The sequence below is a fragment of the Polypterus senegalus genome, chromosome 5, assembly GCF_016835505.1.
Source record: "Polypterus senegalus isolate Bchr_013 chromosome 5, ASM1683550v1, whole genome shotgun sequence".
Classification (NCBI taxonomy): domain Eukaryota; kingdom Metazoa; phylum Chordata; class Cladistia; order Polypteriformes; family Polypteridae; genus Polypterus; species Polypterus senegalus.
The window spans coordinates 203,161,383-203,186,350 of NC_053158.1; the positions used below are offsets into that span (position 1 = coordinate 203,161,383).

Sequence of the window (24,968 nt, forward strand, 5' to 3'; positions counted from 1 at the left end):
GTGTTTTGGGGCTTTCTGGCACCCCCTTGTGGTCACAAGGTGAACTTTATGAACTCTGAAAAGGAAATTCCACTTTTCATGTGTATTAACTATTGGTCCAAGAGATTATGATATACTAAGTCTCAATTTACCGGTCGATCTATGTTCCTACCCTCACCTATGGTCATGAGCTATGGGTAGTGACTGAAAGAACGAGATTGCGAATACAAGCGGCTGAAATGAGTATCCTCCGTAGGGTGTCTGGGCTTTCCCTTAAAGACAGGGTGAGAAGCTCAGTCATCCAGGAGGGGCTCAGAGTAGAGCCGCTGCTCCTCCACATCGAGAGGAGTCAGATGAGGTGGCTCGGGCATCTGATCAGGATGCCTCCTGGATGCCTCCCTGGTGAGGTGTTCGGCACGCCTAACCGGAAGAGGCCTCATGAAGACCCAGGACACGCTGGAGGGACTATGTCTCTCGGCTGGCCTGGGAATGCCTTGGGATTCTCCCGGAAGTGCTAGAAAGAGTGGCCGTGGAGAGGGAAGTCTGGGCATCTCTGCTCAAGCTACTGCCCCCGTGAAACCCGATCTCGGATAAGCGGACGAGGATGGATGGATGGATGTGTATTATAATTCAGTAACCAAAAAAAATGAAAATCTTCCTTTATGTTACCTTAAAGCATACGAGGTCCATGTGAGCTCCTCTGATTGCCTCATTGTACTGCTGCATGAATGACTCCAGACGTTCTGACAGCTTCTCAAAAGACGGAATGGGCTCATAGATCTTAGGGGCTTCTAGTTCAGTATCCTCTGGCTCATCTCCAGTGGCTTCTGGAGCATCCCGTAGGAAGTCAACAAAGTACGCCTCCTTTGGAGCTGCGTCGATGAGGTCTGCTCCGTGGTCGTCAGCTGCAACCTGCGGGTGTGTTAAAGGTAAAAATGTTCATTTCTCTTTTCTCACTATGTCTCATGGCAGAGATGACAGCAGACTATTCAGGTACAAAAACAACAAAATGAAGAACTGCGGAAACCTTTTTTCTCCTGTAATGTAACATACGCTTCTTAAGTCTTTTGTCACTTTTATGTGGGGTCAATGTTCTTGATCAACCTTCTCCAAACAGCTCGGTCCTGCACCTCCTCCCAAGTCAGACCCTTTTTCCTTCAGATCCACCTTTGCTTTGGCCTCCCTTGCTTTCTCTTCCCCTGGAGTTCCATGTCCATCACTTTTTTGCCCACATATTCATTGTCTCTGCTCATCACATGTCCATACCACTTATACCCATTTTCCTGTACTTTCTTAGATTTCTCTTCCACTTATTTCTTATTCTGTCCTTTTTTGGTAACTTCACACATCCATCTCAACATTCTCATTTCTGCCACATTCACTTCTTCTCCTGCACTCCCTTTACTGCACATGTCTCAGCTCTAAATATCATTACTGGTTTTACCGCAATATTAACAATATCACCTTTAACCTTTACCTGTAATGCAATGTAATGTAACACACCAAACTACACTAATCAGAATCAGCCAGAACATTAAAACCACCTGCCTGAGATTATGTAGGTTCTCCTTGTGTCGACCCATCAAGCCATGGACTCCACAAGACCTCTGAAGGTGTCCTGTGCTTTCTGGCACTAAAACATTTGCAGCAGATCCTTCAGATCTCATAAGCTGCGAGGTAGAGCCTCCATGGATCTCATTTGTTTTTCCAGCACATCCGACAGATGCTCAACCGAATTGAGATCTGAGAAATTTAGAGCCAAGTCAACACATTGAACTCTTTGTCATGTTCTTCAAACCATTCCTGAACAATTTTGGCAGTGTGGCAGGGCACATTATCCTGCTGAAAGAGGCCACTGCCATCAGGGAATGCATTAAGTTTTTGTACGTGGTCTGCAGCAATCTTTAGGTAGGTGGCACATCTCAAACGAACATCCACATGAAAGACAAGAACAAAAAGGTTTCTCGGCAGAACATTGCCCAGAGAATTACTCTGCCTCCGCCAGCTTGCCTTCTTCCTGTAGTAAATCTGCCTGCCATTTTTTCCCAAGGTAAACCGTGCACACACACCCGGCTTCCACATGTTCTAAAAGGAAACATGATTCAACAGACCAGGACACCTTCTTTCATTTCTCCATGGTCCAGTTCTGACACTCACGTGCCCATTGTAGGTGCATTCGGCGGTGGACAGGGGTCAGCATAGACACTCTGTGACCGTTCTACGGCTACACTGCAAGCTGTGATGCACTGTGTGTTTTGTGACACCTTTCTGTCATGGCCAGCATTAAACTTTTCAACATTTTGTGCTCTAGTAGCTCTACTTTGGGATCGGAGCAGACAGGCTAGTCTTTGTTTCCCATGCGCATCAATGAGTCTTGGGCACTCACGAACGACCCTGTCGCCTGTTCACTGCTTGTTCTTCCTTGGACCAATTTTAGATGGTACTAACTACTGGATACTGGGAATGTCCCAGAAGACCTGCCGTTGCCATTTACTCAGATCCTTACATGTTCCCATTTTTCCTATTTCCAACATATCATTTTCAAGAACTGTGTGTTCCCTTGCTGCCTAATATATCCCAGCCCTTAAATGGGCACCATTGGAATGAGATAATCCATGTTATTCGCATTACCTCTCAGTGGATTGAATGTTGTGGCTGATCAGAGTCTGTGAATGTAAATTGAGGCAACTTTGTGGATGAGAGCTTGAGGACTCTATCTCTGGTCATTGTTCTACACATCATTGGCAACACAAACTAGTAACTTTTGAAGTTTTAGAAGTAAATACTTGTGCAGTCTGGGTCTCCACCAACGATATACTTAAGGTGAAACAGAGGACCAGGAACATTTTTAATGAACAAACACTGCTAATGTTTATTTGATAAGAAGGATCAATAAAGACACATAAAACACAGGGAAAATGACTTTGATCAAATAGTTTGATGATAATGTTATAGCCTCATACTTAGTAATTATGAAATTGACACAGAATAATGGCCGGAGGAATCACTTATACGGCCAAATATTTAATGTCAGAAAGTCCTTTGACTGGTTAAATGGCGACTTCTAATGGCAGAATATTAGAAAGCACTTGTGGAACTTTTTCTTACATACTTTGATAGTTTGTGCTTCGTTACTTTTCCGATCCTTTATTTACTTTCTGCACGTTGTAATATCAGTTTGGCATTTTCTCATATCACCTGAGCCATTAATGCTATGCTTCCTTGTGGAAAAGTAAGTTAATTCTAGATAATCTTCTTATATAAAACGCTACCGTGGCTGTCCATTTCTCTGTCCAGGATTTTAAATCGCCTGCAGCTCGCAAACCGTTTGACCAATTGACCTGAAATTTGGTACACAACATACACAGTTGTGCTTGAAAGTTTGTGAACCCTTTAGGGTTCTATATTTCTGCATAAATATGACCTAAACCATCATCAGATTTTCACTCAAGTCCTAAAAGTAGATAAAGAGAAACCAGTTAAACAAATGAGACAAAAATATTATACTTGGTCATTTATTTATTAAGGAAAATGATCGAATATTACATATTTGTGAGTGACAAAAGTATGTGAACCTTTGCTTTCAGTATCTGGTGTGACCCCCCAATAACTGCAACTAAACGTTTCCGGTAACTTCTGATCATTCCTGCACACCGGCTTGGAGGAATTTTCGCCCATTCCTCTGTACAGAACAGCTTCAACTCTGGGATGTTGGTGGGTTTCCTCACATGAACTTCGCTTCAGGTCCTTACACAACATTTCGATTGGATTAAGGTCATGACTTTGACTTGGCCATTCCAGAACATTCACTTTCTTCTTCTTTAACCATTCTTTGGTAGAACGACTTGTGTGCTTAGGGTCGTTGTCTTGCTGCATGACCCACCTTCTCTTGAGATTCAGTTCATGGACAGATGTCCTGACATTTTCCTTTAGAATTCTCTGATATCATTCAGAATTCATTGTTCCATCAATGAAGGCAAGCCGTCCTGGCCCAGATGCAGCAAAACAGGCCCAAGCCATGATGCTACCACCACCATGTGTCACAGATGAGATAAGGTGCTTATGCTGGAATGCAGTGTTTTCCTTTCTCCAAACATAACGCTTTTCATTTAAACCAAAAAGTTCTATTTTGGTCTCATCCGTCCACAAAACATTCTTCCAGTAGCCTTCTGGTTTGTCCACGTGATCTTTAGCAAACTGCAGACGAGCAGCAATGTTTTTTTTGGAGAGCAGTGGCTTTCTCCTTGTAACCCTGCCATGCACACCATTGTTGTTCAGTGTTCTCCTGATGGTGGACTCATGAACATGAACATTAGCCAATGTGAGAGAGGCCTTCAGTTGGGGTCCTTTGTGACCTCGCCGACTATTACACGTGTGCCTTGCTCTTGGAGTGATCTTTGTTGGTCGACCACTCCAGGGGAGGGTAACAATGGTCTTGAATTTCCTCCATTTGTACCCAATCTGTCTGACTGTGGATTGGTGGAGTCCAAACTCTTTAGAGATGGTCTTGCAACCTTTTCCAGCCTGATGAGCATCAACAACTCTTTTTGTGAGGTCCTCAGAAATCTCCTTTCTTCGTGCCATGATACACTTCCACAAACATGTGTTGTGAAGAGCAACAGCAGCAACAACAACATTTATTTATATAGCGCATTTTCATACAAAAAAATGTAGCTCAAAGTGCTTTACATAATGAAGAATAAAAAACACAGTTAGAAAATAAAATAAGTCAACATTAATTAACATAGAATAAGAGTAAGTAAGGTCCGATGGCCAGGGTGGACAAAAAAAAAAACTCCAGACGGCTGGAGAAAAAAAATAAAATCTGCAGGGATTCCAGACCAAGAGACCACCCAGTCCCCTCTGGGCATTCGACCTAACATAAATGAAACAGTCCTCTTTTATTTAGGTTTCTCATGGAAGGACTTAATGATGATGGTCACGTAGACTTCTAGCATTTAGTCCATCAATGTTGGAGTGTCATGATGCTTTGAGTAGGTGGTGGTGGCGCAGGCCGCCACCACAAAAAAAAACCAAATGAAACCGAAGAAAGAGCAGCATTACTCTGCATATGCCGCTTCTGTATTTTTCTTGGCCTGCCAGACCTGCAACTGTGCCTGTGGCCTTCCATTTCCCGATTCCATTCCTTACACTTGAAGCTGACAGTTTAAACCTCTGAGATGGCTTTTTGTAGCCTTCCCCTAAACCATGAAACTCAACAATCTTTGTTATCACATCTTTTGAGAGTTGCTTTGAGGATCTCATGCTGTCTGTCACTCTTCAGAGGAGAGTCAAAGGGAAGGAAGCACAACTTGCAATTGACCACCTGAAATACCTTTGACCACTCATGACTGGACACACCGGTCTATGAAGCTCAAGGCTTAACGAGCTCATCCAACCAATTTGGTGTGGACCCACATTTGTGCACAGCCAGTTTTTCACATTTGATTTATTTTCATACAACTAAATACTGCGGCACTAAAAATCTTTGTTTGGAAAACACCCCAGTGCTCAGATGTTCCTAGGAAATGAAAGACATGCCACTGTTATCTTTTTTGTTGAAAGGAGAGTCAATTATTATGCAGGCTGAGAGGGGATCCCTAACTTTTTCATATGACTGTATATAAGAAAAGGCAATTTGTCCCAAAAAAGCTTGCTGATCTTATCCACTTAAGTCATGCAAAATACCACTATGCACTGGGCTGAAGTGGTGTAACGCATCAACAACAATATTTACTTATATAGTATGTTTTCATACAGACAGAAGGACAGAGGACAGAAAAAAAAAAAAGACGACTGGAGAAAAAAAAAATCTGCAGGGGTTCCAGGCCACGAGACCACCCAGCCCCCATTGGGCATTCTACTTAACATCCATGATCTCTATCAGTCCTCATGGTTTTCAAGCTCCACGTGGAAGAATGAGACAATGATGATCATGTGGACCTCTGGCCTTCAATGCATGCCTCCATGTCGACAGTGGAACAGTGGAAACATGTTAAAGAAAAGAACCTAAGAGGTTGGTTTGGTGCCTTTAATGTCACATGCATGTCAAAGGTCATCTGAAAACACGATAGACTGACCCTGTATGTCACAAAGCTGGAAAACTATCTGTAGATCATTGATATTTTGTTACCTTCAGAATGGTCTTGTCAAACCACTCCTTGTCCTTTTCATTGGTGAACCTGTCAGAGATAACTCGGCCACACTCGTGCAGGAAAAGTGCTATCAACACGTCCGTCGTCTGGCAGACTTCAGCAATGACTTTAAGGATTCCTTGCCAAATTCGACTCAGATCTCTCAAATTAAAGATGTAGTGGAATTTCGCTGGAGTAGGCAGCATCTGGCAGGAACAGCAATCTGTTAGTTACACATACACTAAATCATGAAACAGACAAACATGAGTCAATCCTAATAAAGAGCAAATTCAATCATCCGACATAATTTGTTTTGGATTAAACTGAGAACAAAATCAGCACCAAAGCACAGAGCTGAAGGTTTAGTGATGTGCTTCCATCCACCAGCCCCACTGCATGTCCTTGTTCAAATGGCTTATAAAATGCTGACATATGACAGGGTGCCTCAAGAGGAGCTGTGGTATTGTATGAGTAAGTCGGGAGTGGCAGAGAAATATGTAAGAGTTATGCAGGATATGTACGAGGGAAGTGTGACCGTGGTGAGGTCTGCGGTAGGAGTGATGGATAAATTCAAGTTGGAGGTAGGATTACATCAGGGATCAGCTCTGAGCCCTTTCTTATTTGCAATGGTGATGGACATGTTGACAGACGGGATTAGACAGGAGTCCACGTGGACTGTGATGTTTGCTGATGACATTGTGATCTGTAGTATGAGTAGGGAGGAGGTGGAGGAGACCCTGGAGAGGAATGAAGGTCAGTAGGAACATGCCAGAATACATGTGTGTAAATGAGAGGAAGGTCAGTGGAATGGTGAGAATGCAAGGAGCAGAGTTGGCGAAGGTAAATGAGTTTAAATACTTGGGATCAGAAGTACAGAGGAATGGGGATTGTAGAAGAGAAGTGAAGAAGAGAGTGCAGGCAGGGTGGAGTGGGTGAAGAAGAGTGTCAGGAGTGATTTAGGACAGACGGGTATCAGCAAGAGTGAAAGGGAAGGTCTACAGGATGGTAGTGAGACCAGTTTTGTTATATGGGTTGGAGATGGTGGCATTAACCAGAAACCAGGAGACAGAGCTGGAGGTGGCAGAATTAAAGATGCTAAGATTTGCATTGGGTGTGACGAGGATGGACAGGATTAGAAATGAGGACATTAGAGGGTCAGCTCAGGTGGGACGGTTGGGAGACAAAGTCAGAGAGATGAGATTACGTTGGTTTGGACATGTGCACAGGAGACATGCTGGATATACTGGGTGAAGGGTGCTAAGGATAGAGCTGCTAGAGAAGAGGAGAAGAGTAAGGTCTAAGAGAAGGTTTATGGATGTGCTGAGAGAGGACATGCAGGTGATGGGTGTAACAGAGAAAGATGCAGAGGACAGAAAGATATAGAAGAAGATGATCTGCTGTGGCAACCCCTAATGGGAGCAGCCGAAAGAAGAAGAATAAGAAGATTATGAGCTACCTCATCACTGTCACTTAAAAGATAAAAAACCTTTAGGTCACTCATGACTGTTAGTTATCATTTTCACTCAATCTACTTATTGAAACAACTGAAACATGGACAACAAAGATTTTGCTTCCTGAACAATTTTGGGTTACCTTATGGATTTTAACCTGCTGATCCCAAAAAATTGTTTTTTAAAATGTCCTATCATGTATCGTGTTACTGATTAAATAATATACTGTCATATTATAAGTATACATGTACAGTTTGTGAGAGTCAAGGACTGTGTTTCTGATACGGAGTTGAGAAACACTAAAGCAACTCACGGAACAGGCCCGTCTCCTTTTCTCTTCACTCTGTATACCTCAGTCTATAAATATAACAGCAGGTCATGTCAGTCTTAGAAATTCTCAGATGATTCTGTATTGATGGGGTGTGTTGATAAAGAAGGATGAGACAGAGGAGAGGAGTCAAGGGGAGAACTTTGAGAATTGTATGCAACTTAATATCCTCTACATCCGTGCAGTATTCAGGGAGTTAATGTAGAGGTGGTCCACTCCTACAGTTATTTGTGGGTCCACAGAACGCAGAAGACTGCGTCCCTTTAATGTGGGAAGTGACATCCTTTACACCTTGTATAACTCTTTGATGACCAGTGTGATTTTATATGCTGTGGTGTGCTGGGTTTCACTTCACTTCACTTCAAGGGAGGCCTTTGAATGAACAAGCTAACTAAAAGGGTAGGCTCATTTATTGGACATACTCTGGACCCCCTGGAGGTTGTTGCAAAGGAGAGAATTAAGACAAAGCTGAGTGCCATTATGAACAACGCTACACATCCTCTCTCTGGGAGTCACCAACACTGAGGACTTTCAGCCAATGAATTATTTAGCAGAAGTGTGTCAAGAAATGCGACGGGGTTTGCTCCTTTATACCAATAGTAATACACCTGTATAGCGCCTCACTGGGACTAGGACTGCCAAGTCAGAACTTTTCTTTCTTTTGAATTTTTCTTGCTTTATAGTCACTCTAGTGTGTGTTCAGACCAAAGTGTGTGTGTGTATAATTATGTATATATTTATTTACCTACCTTCCCATTTATGTTATTATATATTTAAAGAGCTTCGTTAGAAAGCCAAATTTCACCTTGGGGACAAATAAACTTAATGCCATATGTGATTTGCTTTAGCCCCACTAGTAGATCTTTGAACCCGTGATGACGTAATTTCCGGTGTGTGTGTATTTGTGTGATCGGGGTTGGGTCCGTGATAACATCAACTCTGGCTCCGGCGCCCATGCCGACTTCACTTCTGGCGCCCGTGATGATGTCACTTCCTGTCCCAATGACATCACTTCCAGGCCAGACTTTTAATGCTGCCACATGTCTTCAGTTTTGTTTTGGACTTTAACACAGACTTAACTCAAAAATATTTAACCGCTTTGCAGCCAGGGCATAATACACGGGTGGACCCCAAACCTTTTTATATCTCCTGTCCATTCTTGTGATGATAGATAGATAGATAGATAGATAGATAGATAGATAGATAGATAGATAGATAGATAGATAGATAGATAGATAGATAGATAGATAGATAGATATGAAAAGCACTATACATATAAATAGACAGAACTTTATTTGACCCCCAGGAAGAAATATGGCTTTTTACAGAAGCTCCTGAAATAACTTAATATATAAACAGATAATCAAAAAAAATTATATACACACACACACAGTATGTATGGCTAAAAAGAAAGAAAATTTAAAAAGAAACAAAGCCTTCTTACTGCCATTTTAAAAAGGAACAAAGCCTCCGACTTGGCAGTCAGAGTGAAGCTGTATCTGTCTCAAAAGCGTAATCCCTGCAGCATGAGCTAAAGAAGTCGCTCCATTAGTCGGCTATGCAGAGACGGCCTCTGAACCCTGTGAGTGGTGCACTTCATGGTGGCGTCGGCTGATCTCTCGGTGTCAGCTGCACCTTTTCAAACCAGCACTGCCACTACACTCCCCTGTCCACAGTGCAAATCCCGTTCTTATCTCTAAGTGAATTAGGGTGGATTGTCAACCATAAAGCATCTCAATTCAAAGATCTATAATGTGGTGAATTGCTGGTGGTCAGCTGCAAACCCCTTGTAGCATGGACTAAAAGAGTAACTCAATTAACAAGCCGTGCAGAGACCATGTGTAAGCACTGCAAGTGGTTCACTTCTCAGTGACGTCAGATGATCTTTCTCTGTGCCAGCCACATCTTTTCTTTGCTGCAACGCCGCTACACTCCACCTATCCACAGCGCAAATCCCATCCTCGTCACCAAATGAACCACCGTAGACTCAGAACCACAAAGCATCTCAGTTGAAAGATTTGCACTGTGGTAAAGCACTGGTGGTCAGCTACAAACTCCCAGCATCCAGATCAGATTTAATACCCTTGTATGGTGAGCTAAAGTAGTAACTCCATTAGCCAGCTGCACGGGGAGGGTCTCTGAACACTGCAAGTTCCTTGTCACCATGTGAGTTGAAGTGGACTGTCAACCATAAAGCATCTTAATTTAAAGATCTATATTGTGGTGAACTGCTGGTGGACAGCTGCAAACCCTCGACATGTGGATTGGAAGCAAAATCCTTGTAGCATCGGCTTAAAGAGTAACTCCATTAGCTAGCCTTGCAGAGACCACATCTAAACACGGCGAGTGGTTCACTTCCCGGTGATGTCAGCTGATCTTTCTCTGTGCCAGCCACATCTTTTCTTTGCTGCAGCGCCGCTACACTCCACCTATCCACAGTGCAAATCCCATCCTCGTCACCAAATGAACCACCGTAGACTCAGAACCACAAAGCATCTCAGTTGAAAGATTTGCACTGTGGTAAAGCACTGGTGGTCAGCTACAAACTCCCAGCATCCAGATCAGATTTAATACCCTTGTGTGGTAAGCTAAAGAAGTAACTCCATTAGTCAGCTGTGCAGAGGCGCTCTGTGAAAAGGTGACATCATCAGCCCACAATGCGAATCCCATTCTCATCGCCAAGTAAATTAAGGTGGACAAAGCATATCAATTCAAAGATAGATAGATAGATAGATAGATAGATAGATAGATAGATAGATAGATAGATAGATAGATAGATAGATAGATAGATAGATGTAATTTATTTATAATCTGAAATTAAAATGCCAGATGAACAAGTTAAGCAGATCTCCAGGAGAAACTCATAGGAGCATGAAGAGATAAGGGTAGTTTCACACAGAGGATACCCGAGCCACAGTTCAGCTAAATCAGACATCAACATTATCTGCTACACCGCCAAGTAACAAATGCTTGTTCCCTGATATGACTTACTTTAATTTTGGTGGCTTGCCAAAGTCTGCGAGTCGTTGGCACCAGGGCAGAAGCCATGTCACAGACTTCTTTTGGAAAACCCCGTTCCTCACAAAAATAGCCCTCTGACACAGTCCTAAAAATCTTATCGATTGAGGAGTTGGAGGGCAAGGTGCAGTTAAAAACCGAAAACTGGCGCTTCAGGCGTTGTGGGATATCGTTTCTGCCTCCACCGGGGTGAATCATTGCAGCAACAAACTGGATGTCAACGATGGTGGTAAATTCTCCTGGTTTGTCAAGGTTGTAGAAGCCCTTTTGTTCCATTAACTGGCGGACAATTTCATTGGTTATCTATTACGAAGTAAAGAAAGAAATGCAGTATGTATTCATTTAGTAGAAATGCACTACAAAGATCGATTTTAAAATAGCAATGACTAATTATCAGAAAAAAAATTAAATAACCCTGTAATGGATTGGTGGCCTGTCCAGCAGCTGTTTCTGCATTGTGTCATATGCTTGCTGGGACTAGCTGCAGCACCCCAAAATTCTGTTCAGAAATAAGTGGGCTTAGAAAATGGTATGGTTCAATAATAATAATAATAATAAAGTCACTGTAGCTCCAACAGATCCAGTGCCTCAAGTCTGAATCCTACTCCCAGTTGTTTTGCGGAGTTCACATGTTCTCCTGGTTTCTGTGTTGGTTTTTCAGTTTTTCTCAGTCATCCTCACAGACATGCAGAGTAGGTGGATTGGCATTGGTAAATTGGCCCTATTTTGTGAGTGTGTATGTTTGTGTTTGCTGATGCCTTGTCCAGGTGTTCTTTCTGCCTTGTGCCCCTGATGACTGGATGACAGGGTCTGGTTGCTGCACAACTCTGCCCTGAAGTTAGGAATATGGATGGATGTATGGAATAACAACAATTGCTACAACAACAACAAATACAACAACAATAATAATAATAATAATAATAATAATAGGTGCACTGGAAACCATCCAAACTGGGTTCCAGAAGCAGCTAGGCAAACGCGGTAGAGTCAGCGTGAAAAGAGATCCAGGAGATCAGACTCCTCGGTATGACCCGCATTCTTTGATGAGTCCTCAGTTGAACATCAGGCTGAATTCAATGCGTGAGAGCTCTGGTTGACTCTAGCAAATGCACCAGTGTACCATAAGAGTGCTGATAGGAGGATACTTCCCATAATAATAATAATAATAATAATAATAAGGTCACTACAGATCTACAGATGCAGAGCCACAGTGTGAATTCCACTGCCAGTTGTTTTGTGAAATTTGCATGTCCTCTGTGTGTTTGCGTGTGTGTGTTTGCCCTGCGATGGGCTGAGGCCTTTTAAGGTGTTGTTCCTGAGTTGTACCTGATGACTGTTGGGATAGACTCTGGCTGCCCGATGACCTTGTCCTGGATAAGAAGGTTATAAATGTGTGTGGATGAATGGAATTACAACAATGACAACAACAACAACAATACTTAAGTTTTTAAAATTTTGAATGCATAATTCTGCTGCTTAAGAGCAGTTTCATTAAACATTAATAATAAGATGTTAGATATGTAAAACACTCACCTGGTCCCCCCATTCATTGATCACTGGCATGTTGATGTCATCGATAAACACGGTCATCTTCTTCCCAGCTGGGGGTCCATAAGTTGTTCCTATTCTCTTGTCGATGTAACTCTCAATAGTTCTTTGGAACATATTAGGCAGAGTGGCAGAAGAGAAGTTCATGCTTTTAGTCAAATGGGCTTCAGGATCATATTTACTTGCATATCCCTAAAGACATAAATAATAAAATAAAATAAAAAAGAGTTGTTTTGTCCACAACTGTGAAAGACAATTAAATAATTCAATAAAAGTGAAAACAGCAAGTTATCCTTAGTAGCAGTTAATACCACCAACAAGTATCCATCTGAACTGCTTAAAAAAAGAAGCCGAGATACCTAACGGTGCCCAGTGTGGAACATGACCTGGATGCAAACAGGCAGACACGTTTAAATCACCCCACACACGTTTGTTAAGGTGCTCCATATTTACAAATGTGCTCCTCATTCCCCAAGTCCCCAAATTCCTGGCCACAACACAATGCCTTTTCCTTCAGGCCGCCTCCTTGTCTCTCCTCCAAGACCTTGTCCTCTTCCACCCGACTCTAGTCATTGTATGAAGGGAGGCGGCCCCTTTTATATTCCCCCGGATGTGCTCCAGGTGTGTTCCGGCAATCTTCCACCGACATGCTCCAGTGTGGCGGAAGTGCTGGCTGCATCCCCAAAAGCACTCCGGGTGTCCCTGCTCCTATTCCCCCAAGCACTGCTGAGGTCCAGGACCCCCAAGGCATTGGGGCACCCCCTGGCGGTGACCACGGGCCCCTACAGGGTTGAGATTCAAAGCTCTGTACCCGTGTCACCCAAAGGTACCAGGGCAGTCGCCCCACATGGTCTGGGGAAGGCGTAAGCCCTCCTCCGGTCCTCCAGGCCAGGTCGCCCCCCCCCAGCCATCTCCGACACCAAAGCACAAAACTCTGAACTAGCACAACATACTTGAGTTATGCATTGTCACACACATGTGCATGGGAAGCAGTCTAAGTGCTTAAGTGGGAGTAACACACAGTGTGGGGTTAATGCATTGGACTAATGCCTCTTCTCCCTCTCCTGCTGACCTCCAGAAGACCCTCCTAAATCTCCTCCCACTTCCAGCAGCATTTCACAACCCTGTTGACCTCACTTCCGCCTGAAGACACACCTCTTCCTTTCCCTCAACTATAAAGCTGGAGCACTTTTCTTAAGTTTCAGTTCGTTATGACTCAGTGCTTTGTGACTACTCATCGTTTGAGTCAGCGTTTCTCAACCTTTAAGTATTTGCGACCCGAGTTTTCATAACAGTTTTAGTTGTGCCCCCCTAATGTTTATTTGAAACCCTAAGAAAATTTGTTGCTATATTTTTTTGCTGCCAATACAACCCTCAAGTTTTATTATACCTACTTAACTTTCATCGACATTTATCTAACTCTGTATTTATTTTTCTAGTATTAGAATGTAGTTAAAGTTAATTTGTTTTGGTTTCAATAGATGTATTTTTCATATTTTCGACTCTTGCTTTCTTTTTTTCACATCTTCGCACCCCCTTTTTTGTTATATCACCCCACAGGTTGAGAACCGCCGGCTTGAGTTATCATTTTTTGCAAAACCAACACTACACAGGGTGGAATTCACAATCTTTCATACTGTTTCTTTTCTCTTATTACAGCTTACATGTGCTTATGGGGGCTGAAATAAAGGGAATACGTGAAGGAGTTAGAGCAGTGGTTCTCAACGGGCCCCCCCAAGGGGGCGCAAAGTAAGAAAAGGGGGGGGCGTGAAGATGTGAAAAAAAGAAAACAAGAATCAAAAATATGAAAAATACATCTATTGAAACCAAAACAAATTAAGGTAAACTACATTCTGATACTAGAAAAATAAATATAGAGTTAGATAAATGTCGATAAAAGTTAATTAACTATAATAAAATATGCATTTATGATATATCATTAATTAAAAAAGAACAAATTGGTATTAGTGGGCTCCTTACAAAAAAAAACGTAGGGGGGAGCACGATTAAAACTGTTATGAAAACTTGGGTCGCAAATACTTAAAGGTTGAGAAACGCTGGGTTAGAGTGATTCTCAAACTAAATCATTATCTGAGAAACATACAATTTTCGTTCATGTGATTTGTGAACTGAATTATCATATGAGAACAAGGTCTTTGATTCTAGTTCTTGTGATTCTCAGACTAAATCACACCTGGAAGTGAAGCCAGAAATGGGGCAACGAGCACCTGGAGCACTTCTGGGTGACTTATATAAGGGATCAGCAGAGACTACTCAGTGAGCCAGAGTTGGGTGGAAGGTGAATAAAGCCTGCCGAGGAGGAGTGGAGGAGAAAAGAGAGAGAAAAAGAGGAATTATTTCTATTTTGTGCTTGTGGGACTGTGTTGTGTACTTGTGGGAACAGGGAAGACACTGCCCACAAGCAAAGAAACAAAAATGAAACTTTTGTGTTTTATTAGTGTGCCTCCTGCATCTGTCTGTGTCAGGTTAAGGGTTGGTATGGCGCCATCTATTGTCACACTGGCGTAGTTGGCAGGATTCCTAGCTGTACTGTAAGGTAGGGACCTTCATTAAAATCTGTGTGAGGACATAGCACCAGCCCGATGGGGAGAAGAAAGGTCAGACGGGCTGTAAGAACAGCGTGCTGACACACGCACGCTATCGAGAAAGCAGCCCGGGTCGGCATGCTCAGAAGAGAGTCCACCAGAAGGATGGAAGCTCCGGGAAACGGGATCGATAAGGAGGTAGGTGCCACACCCAGAGATGATCGGTTCTGGGGTGTTGTTCACCAGTTCTGTGTGCCTACTTCCTAGAAGCGAAAGTGCCAGACCCACATTAGTGGCCTGGGCACATCTATCCCTGGGACGACGATGGGGCGAGCTTGAGTAGGAGCAGATTGGATCTGGGGCCGCTGTTCACTGAGAAACAGCAGCGGGAGGAGGAGCGCCAAGAGTCTCTCCCCGACAACTTTGTTCCGATGGCAGAGGGGGCGGTGCAGAATCAGGAGACACTCCTCAAGTCAGGTAACGGGGTGTAGGGTGTGTGCTGGGACCCTGCCACTAAAAGAATACAGGCAGGGACATTGAACCTCCACCTTGATCCAGAAGAGCACCTGAAGGGGCCTCGAAGAAATTAACCTGTCTTTGACTGTGCAGGAGCTGGAGAGTGTGCTCCAATATATATGGCACCTCACCTTTATCATAACCGTCTTTGCAGTGCCCTGTTCCCCAATGAGAAGGACAGCTTTGTTTTGGCTCATGATTGTATCCATTAGAAAGTCTGTACGCACGTTGTCAACATTCGGCACAAGGATTGATGAATAATCTGGAACCGAGTCTTTGGGGTAAATATATTCTGGAACCTGAAAGAAAAAAAAAATGACAGATTCACATCAAAAACATACAATTAGGTTATGTCCTCTTGTGATGGTCCAGGTCACCTCCATGCTCCCTTGTTGCATTCAGGAGCCTTTAGAACCTGAAACCGTCGATAGTCGTGAACCGAGATGAGATGAGCAAATGAGGACACCCACATTCAGCAGCAAGGGGTTGGTGCAGAAGTGCCAAGTGCTTTTATTTAAAATCAAACAAGAATGAACCAGTGTTCAAAAAGTGTAGTGTGTCGGTTCTTCCATAGAAATAAATAATCCATAAAACCAGTGATAATATGCAGAGTTTAAAAAGTCTGAACAAATAAATCCAATAAAATGAGGTTAAAATCCAGAGACAGTTCTTTTTAAAAATATCAGCCCCGATGCTTCCTTCTAAAACTTGGCATCGTCTCTCTGCTTAACCTATCTGGACCTTAGAACAAGAAGAGACGCCTGCTAATAGGTGCAGTCAACCATAAATATTTGGCTCGGGTCCCCATTGCCAGTCCTGTGGCATCCATGAGGTGCCCTACTCCCTGTAAGCAACCCTCAGCCGTTTCTTGAGCGTCGGCCACACGCTCCTCTCCTGGGCCCACCTGCCTCTGCTCCTCATTGCACTGGCTCTCCCGATCCTGCCTTACACTTTCTTTCTTTCATTCTTTCTTTTTCTCTCTCTCTCTTTCTTTCTTTCACTTTAACTTCCATTCTCTCCTTTTCGATCTGTCTGTCCTTTGTCTCTTTCTCTGCCATGCAGGCTCTACTTTATATGGCCTGTTAGGGTGCAGGTGCGATACGCCACTACCTCCAAGGTGTGCAGGAGGCACCTGACTGATCGGCTCACCTTTGCATGTGTATGTGTGATCAGCCAAGCACCGTAATTCACCCTGGAGAGAAGCGCGCTCGTGCACACCTTCACCTGATTAGAGCCTTCGCTTGATGGGACATGATTATTTATTTTAAAAACCTGCCCTTTACCATGGACCTCGTGTTACACCTCTGTAGTGTAGCTTTAGAGAACAGAAACGTGTCCATAAAGAATGTGTGGCATTCTAATTTACAGCACAGGTTGTAGTTCATAAAAAAGAAACTATCTATATATTTACCTAACATGCTTATTTCAAAGAGGAAGTCATCAGATGTCATCATCTGCCCTAGCAGCATGTGTTGTAAGAAGAAAAATAATAAGAAGATGACATTACATTAGTACAGCACTTGTCAAGAAACTCAAAGCACTTTACATAGAAAGGCAGCCACCACCAGTGTTCAGCATCCACCTGGATGATCTGACAGCAGCCATATTGTGCCAATATGCTCCCCACATAGATAGATAGATAGATAGATAGATAGATAGATAGATAGATAGATAGATAGATAGATAGATAGATAGATAGATAGATAGATAGATAGATAGATACTCTATGATGATAGATAGATAGATAGATAGATAGATAGATAGATAGATAGATAGATAGATAGATAGATAGATAGATAGATAGATAGATAGATAGATAGATAGATACTTTATTAATCCCAAGGGGAAACCCTAACCATACTAGGTGGTGAAGGGGTAAGAGTCTGAGCATGTTCGGGGACTGGAATAAGAGTAAGACAGTGAACAGCACTCAATGGCATCCCAGTCAGTCACAATGCAAAGATATTTATCTTGTGCTATGCCTTGTACTGAAAGAATGGAAATGATCAGGGGCCACATGCATAAAATCTTACTTAAAACTCCTTATTCAAATTCTACTAATGCTAGAAACACAAAAACATTGTAAGCTCAAATCAAATTTATAAAACCGTACTTATGCCAGGTCCCAGCTGGACCAGGCCAAGGGGTCGCCTACATAACGCCTGGCTGCGGCAGATACAGGGTCATTTCTGGAGGGTAGGACTGGACTGTGGGTCTGCCTGAGGGGTTGCCAACCAGGATCCCGAGCTGTTTTGACGTGTAGTCGGTGCGGCAACACACTGTACCAGTGCGTGCTCCCCAACTTGACTTGACTTGACCGTGATAAGTTCCTTCATAAATCTCAGATCACCTAAAAACTATGTGTGTGTGTAATCACTTTAAGCCACTCCTCAGCTACACCTCTCAGAAGCAATTATTGACTTAAACCAGCGTTTCTCAACCTTTCAGTATTTGCGACCCGAGTTTTCATAATAGTTTTAATCGCGCCCTCCTAACGTTTTATTGAATCCCTAATAAAATTTATTCCTATATTTTTTGCTGCCAATACACCGCTACAAGTTTTATTATACTTACTTAGCTTTTATCGACATTTATCTAACTCTATAGTTATTTTTCTAGTATCAGAATGTAGTTTAAGTTAATTTGTTTTGGTTTCAATAGATGGATTTTTCATATTTTCGATTCTTGTTTTCTTTTTTTCACATCTTCACGTCCCCTATTTTTGTTACTTCGCCCCACAGGTTGAGAACCGCCGACTTAAACAAAATAATTTGGCCATGAGCATCAATAGGCTTTGCACTCCAGGAACCAAGTTACCCGAACTATTCTCTAACTTTTCAGTAATTATTAACCACTCTGATGCTGATCTTTCTGATAATAAAATAGGTCATTACGATAGCAATTGACAAGAAGAATTCATAATTAATTGCAGAATTAAGGTATCTGAGGGTTCCTCTAGAGCAGGGGTCCTCAATCACGGTCCTGGAGGGCTGCAGTGGCTGCAGGTTTTTGCTCCAACCCGATTGCTTAATAAGAAGCACCTGTTGCTCAAGTAACACTTCTGTTTCACTTTAGTTGTCACACTTATTAAAATTTTGAACCTTATTGCTTATTTTAATCTTAAACAGCTGTATTCTTGGTTTTTAATGGCTATTAATTAGCAATAACAGGCAAATGACAAAAGAAACTAGCATTTCTCCATTTAACTAGTTACTATTTACACCGGTATGTATTTATCTTACACTATTGGGTTCAATTAAATACTTGGAAGGAAAGTGAAGAGAAAAAAGTGAAGGACTGAGAATTACTCATCCATTTTATCCTCCAAATCATTTGGATGATATCTTTAGAAAGGGGAAAAATATCTAGGATATGAGAATTACCTGACATGGCAGAGTTAAAGCACTAACAAGACATTAAATCAAATTATTGGCAAGAATTGCCTTCTAATTAAGCAGCTGGGTTAGAACAAAAACCTGCAGCCACTGCGGCCCTCCAGGATTGTGATTGAGGACCCCTGCTCTAGAGCAAGAGTTCCCAAAGTGGTCGATATCGATAATTTTAATAAAAAAATTTGGTGGTCGACGACAGCAAAAATAGACCCCCTTACTACTGCTACTTGTTTGTTACTTCAAAATATCTATGATTTCAATAGGTACCTAATTAAGAAATAAAATAATTCAAAAAAACACTTTTTTGCTAAAAACCCATTACATACCAAACTTGTGAACGAAAAGGTAAGATGTGTCATTAAAAGAGTCACACGTAAGAATGCATGAAAATACATGTAACACAAACATGTCCGTGCATTGACTTATCGAACGTATCAAACCAAGTGCAGACATTAAAAACCGTTGCATGCCCGCACTTGCGTGTGGTGGGACGAGACGACGAATATTTGATGTTAGCAGAATCTATCAGTCTTGTAATGGTCATGCTTTCATAAAACACTATAAATTTGTTCGTTTGATGTGACATGTACTTATTTGTGATTTTAACTTTGAATATAATTATTTATTGAGGAGCACTATGAAAATAAAAATCAGAGGACACCGTTTATTTAATCGGGTTTGAACAAAAATCTTCCGTTTCAAGTAAGTACATACTTTATTGTTTTTTTTTTTATGACAGGGGCTGTCAAAATTGATTGTTAATAAAAGTTTTTATTTCTTCAGATAACAATATCCATCCATCCATCCATCCATTTTCCAACCCACTGAATCCAAACACAGGTTCACGGGGGTCTGCTGGAGCCAATCCCAGCCAACACAGGGCACAAGGCAGGAACCAATCCTGGGCAGGGTGCCAATCCACCACAGCAGATAACAATATGACTGAACCAAAAAAGAAATACAGACAGAATTGACATATTTATTTCATAAATGTCAAAAATGTAAAAAACACTATTTTTTTGCTTTAATTTTCTTTAGTGCAGGTTTCGATATTAAATGTTACACAATATAATGCCATATTCCGTAGTCCTATTATCTTTTTCAATCATTGATTACAAGTGATTAAAATGAAAAGTTTGTATCTAGTGAAATATTTAATATCGAGTACTGTACTGTACAAATTTATTAATTTGAGTAAGTAAAGTAAATGACTAGGGGGTCAACGGTTTAAAATGTTTTTGGCAAAGGGGTCTGCGGCCGAAAAAAGTTTGGGAACTCGTGTCCTAGAGGGCCTCTTTCTCTTGCATGATTTCGGTCAGAAACAAATCAGCTCATCGTCATCTCATAACAGGCTTAGGTTTCGAGTTTGGTGTTTTTTCTGTCCAGCCGTTTTAGCTGCAGACTGCCCTCAAGAAACTGCGACACACAGACAGACAGACAGACACACACACACCCATCGTCGAGATATCAATGTTTTCTGTATCAGGGAACCATAAAACGTTGCAATCCATCGAAAACCGGAGATGAAATTTTTGACGAATCTATAAAGCTTTTGCTCCTCCCCAACAGATGATAGGTTATGGTGGGGGAGGGCACAAAGCCTGAATATTGAATATTCATGACCTAATTATCATATAAATTTCTCCATGTTCCTGAGTGAGGCCTTTACTACAAACTCTTTGAGAACACAGAAGACGAAACTTCAATGAATCTGAACTTGAGAGTTTAGGGAGTGGCCTGGAAGGTCCTGCTCACCCTCTGCCCAACATAGGCACTATGGTACTAAAATTAGTATTATAAAGGATGTTTTCTGCCTCAAATTTTAAGGCCACAGCTAATGTAAATATGTTAATCAATGAATTAGTCTGGAGGTCACGTCTGGTTACTGTTCAAGGACTGAATGTTGAGGTGGTGACTCCTACAAGTACTTCGAGGTCCACAAAAATGATAGGCTGGGCTCTTCTCATAACACAGAGGAACTATATATATAGGAAAGGGCAGAGCGGGCTTCTTCATTTTTAGGAGACTGTGTTTTGTTAATGTGGGAAGTGACATCCTTGACATCTTCTGTAACTCTGTGATGGCCAGTGTGTTGTGCTGGGCTAATGACGTGCTTCAAGAGAGGTCCACTGAATCAACAAGCTAATTAAAAGGGCAGGCTCAGTTATGGAACTGACTTTGGAACCTCTGGAGATCATAGAGAAGGAGAGAATTAAAACAAAACTGAGTGCCACAATGAACAATGCTGCACATACTCTCTATGACACACTAACACTTTCAGCCAACCAATTATTTAGCAGAAGTGCATCAAGAAACATTACCGATTTGGTTTAATTTTTCTTTCTATCTATCTATCTATCTATTGTGGCAAGTGGCTGGGGGCGGTACCCAGCCATGGCACCCGGAAGGACCAGAAGAGGGATTACACCTCCTCCGAACCACAAGAGGATAGCCGCCCTGGTTGGTATGGGGGCCATGGGAACAGAGCATGGAACCTCAACCCTATAGGAGCCCGTGGTCACCGACAGGGGACACCCGCATGCCTGAGGAGCCCTGGACATCAGCACTTTCGCCACACCCGGAGGTGCTGGGGGAAGGATTACCAGGGACACCCAGAGTGCTTCCAGGTGCTCAGCCGGAAGAGGATGAAGCTTGGAGGAAAGGAGTGCAGGCGGTCAGAGAGAGAGAAAGGCATTGAGGAGAAGGCCAGAACTGAGGGTGATTGGTGTGGGAGCACTGGGTTGTACATACACTTGTAAGTAGAGATGTATAATAAACGTGTGTTGGTGCTTGAACCATCGGTGTCTGCCTGTCTGTGTCTGGGCTGTTCCGTACTATCTATCTATCATATAGTGCTTTTCTTTCTATCTACAGTGGGATGCAAAAGTTTGGGCAACCTTGTTAATAGTCATTATTTTCCTGTATAAATCGTTGGTTGTTACAATAAAAAATGTCAGTTAAATATATCATATAGGAGAAAAATGAAAAAAGTGAAATGAAGTTTATTGGATTTACAGAAAGTGTGCAATAATTGTTCAAACAAAATCAGGCAGGTGCATACATTTGGGCACCGTTGTCATTTTATTGATTCCCAAACTTTTCGAAGTAATTATTGGAACTCCAATTGGCTTGGTAAGCTCAGTGACCCCTGACCTACATACACAGGTGAATCCGAGTATTTAAGGGGGTCCATTGTAAGTTTAATTTTCTCTGAAGAGTAGCAACATGGGGGTCACAAAACAACTCTCACATGACCTGAAGACAAAGATTGTTCACCATCATGGTTTAGGGGAAGGATACAGAAAGCTGTCCCAGAGATTGAAGCTGTCTGTTTCCACAGTTAGGAACATATTGAGGAAATGGAAGACCACAGGCTCAGTTCAAGTTAAGGCTCGAAGTGGCAGACCAAGAAAGATTTCGGATAGACAGAAGCGACGAATGGTGAGAACAGTCAGAGTCAACCCACAGACCAGCACCAAAGACCTACAACATCATCTTGCAGCAGATGGAGTCACTGTGCATCGTTCAACCATTCGGCGCACTTTACACAAGGAGATGCTGTATGCGAGAGTGATGCAGAGGAAGCACAAACAGAGCCGCTTGAGGTCTGCTCAAGCACATTTGGACAAGCCAGCTTCATTTTGGAATAAGGTGCTGTGGACTGATGAAACTAAAATGGAGTTATTTGGGCATAACAAGGGCGTTATGCATGGAGGAAAAAGAACACAGCATTCCAAGAAAAACACCTGCTACCTACAGTAAAATATGGTGGTGGTTCCATCATGCTGTGGGGCTGTGTGGCCAGTGCAGGGACTGGGAATCTTGTCAAAGTTGAGGGACGCATGGATTCCACTCAGTATCAGCAGATTCTGAAGACCAATGTCCAGGAATCAGTGACAAAGCTGAAGCTGCGCCGGGGCTGGATCTTTCAACAAGACAACGACCAAACACTGCTCAAAATCCACTAAGGCATTCATGCAGAGGAACAAGTACAACGTTCTGGAATGGCCATCTCAGTCCCCAGACCTGAATAGAATTGAAAATCTGTGGTGTGAGTTAAAGAGAGCTGTCCATGCTCGGAAGCCATCAAACCTGAATGAACTAGAGATGTTTTGTAAAGAGGAATGGTCCAAAATACCTTCAATCACAATCCAGACTCTCATTGGAACCTACAGGAAGCGTTTAGAGGCTGGAATTTCTGCAAAAGGCCGATCTACTAAATATTGATTTCATTTCTTTTTTGTGGTGCCCACATTTATGCACCTGCCTGATGTTGTTTGAACAATTATTGCACACTTTCTGTAAATCCAATAAACTTCATTTCACTTCTCAAATATCACTGTGTGTGTCTCCTATATGATAGATTTAACTGACATTTTTTATCGCAACAACCAACGATTTATACAGGAAAATAATGACTATTAACAAGGGTGCCCAAACGTTTGCATCCCACTGTATCTATCTATCTATCTATCTATCATCTCTTCTGTAAAAAGGCAAATCTCCTCACAGGGACAAAATGCACACAATTTTATTTTGTTTTATCGAATAAATACATAATCACGTATCCTACAATTGCCTTTTGGACCGGTTAAGTGACTTGTTTAATGGAATACACAGTTGTCTGTTTTATTTTCTTTGTGTTGTTTGTAGCGATGGCTTCAGACCTTTTAATCTCAGGTTTTCATGCTGTTGTTTAGTTGTGAGCCCCCATTCAATCCCATTGTATCATGAATTTTGCTCCCTCTGCTCAGCTTGACAATATGGGATTAAGTTATTCTTGTCCTTCACTGCAAAAACCACAGGATAAGTAACGGATGAAAATTATATTTTAAGGGTGGAACACTCCTAAAATGTCAACACCAGGAGTTCCAAACATGACAAAAGGACACCAGAAAAAGCCACAAAACTAGGCCAGAATCTTCATTATCCTGACCAAAGAAGTTTGCCCCAACACAGCCAGTTCCCAAACTGCTATCTATTGGCTGTGGCCTACACACACCTAAAAATCGGAACATTGCTTTAACGGATCAAAAATGCAATAAAGTTCCACAATTAACAAATATATCTTACAAATGAGAGAAACCATCAAAATTCTGGCTCATAAGCAAAAGACAATAATAAATCATTATAAATTGAGAGTTCAAGCAGCCCAAAGTAAAAATATTGATGTATATTGACTTATATCGAATATCCCTTTCCCTTGCTTTTAACTGTCATGCACACACAATTGTATCTTGCTTTATTCAATAAATATAATGGATAATGCATGACAGAAAGTGCTTGATCATACCTTCTTAGACCAATGATCCCAGTTGCCATTCTCACTAACAACAAACTCAAAGATGGTTTGATCTCCGGTGGTCACAGGGAGCTCCAGCTTGGCCGTATGCTTTTTAAGGAAAGCCTCCATTTTTTCCCTGTCCTCCAGTTCCAAAAGGGCTCCTACTGACCACATTACTGCAAAAATGAAGAGCCGGCTGACATGCTGTGCCGTGGGCTGCTTTTCTTCTGCAGAGGGCAATAAACCCTGAAAGACACAAAAAGATGTAAAGCTTTTTATATGTCCTTTAGGCTTTTATGATATCTCAAAAAAAAAAATCACCAAATAACTCCCATCTATTGCAAGCTAGCATGGCCCCCATCTGACGAGATGGGGTGCAGTGAGTGTGTATGTCTAATGAGCCCAGAATTAGGGCGAAACACGTGTCGCGTACTCTTTGCATTATTTGGCAGTAAAACTATGCAACATTCTATGATCTGCTTCTCGCAACCGAAGAGGGCACCGTGGCAGATGTTTGCCGATTTGCAGACCAACTACAAACATTACCTGGTAGGTAACCACCCATACAATCAGATTGTGATTCAGACTACAATTGCCATGAATATATACTGTATATATATATATATATAAACTGCTCAAAAAATTAAAGGAACACTTTGAAAACACATCAGATCTCAATGGGAAAAAGAAATCCTCCTGGATATCTATACTGATATAGACTGGGTAATGTGTTAGGAACGAAAGGATGCCACATCGTTTGATGGAAATGAAA

General features: G+C 42.1%; 1 protein-coding gene across 1 annotated transcript in view; it reads right to left on the bottom strand.

The window, feature by feature from the left end:
* The window catches only part of LOC120529938 (dynein heavy chain 5, axonemal-like), a 331,615-nt gene that overhangs the window by 105,912 nt on the left and 200,735 nt on the right, over positions 1–24,968 (bottom strand). Inside the window, exons 47-52 of the mRNA XM_039754147.1 lie at positions 24,206–24,442; positions 15,652–15,819; positions 12,444–12,650; positions 10,884–11,213; positions 6,113–6,319; positions 649–891 (exon numbers count right to left, since the gene is read on the bottom strand). Coding sequence (XP_039610081.1) covers positions 649–891; positions 6,113–6,319; positions 10,884–11,213; positions 12,444–12,650; positions 15,652–15,819; positions 24,206–24,442 — 1,392 coding nt within the window. The remainder of the gene's footprint in view (positions 1–648; positions 892–6,112; positions 6,320–10,883; positions 11,214–12,443; positions 12,651–15,651; positions 15,820–24,205; positions 24,443–24,968) is intronic.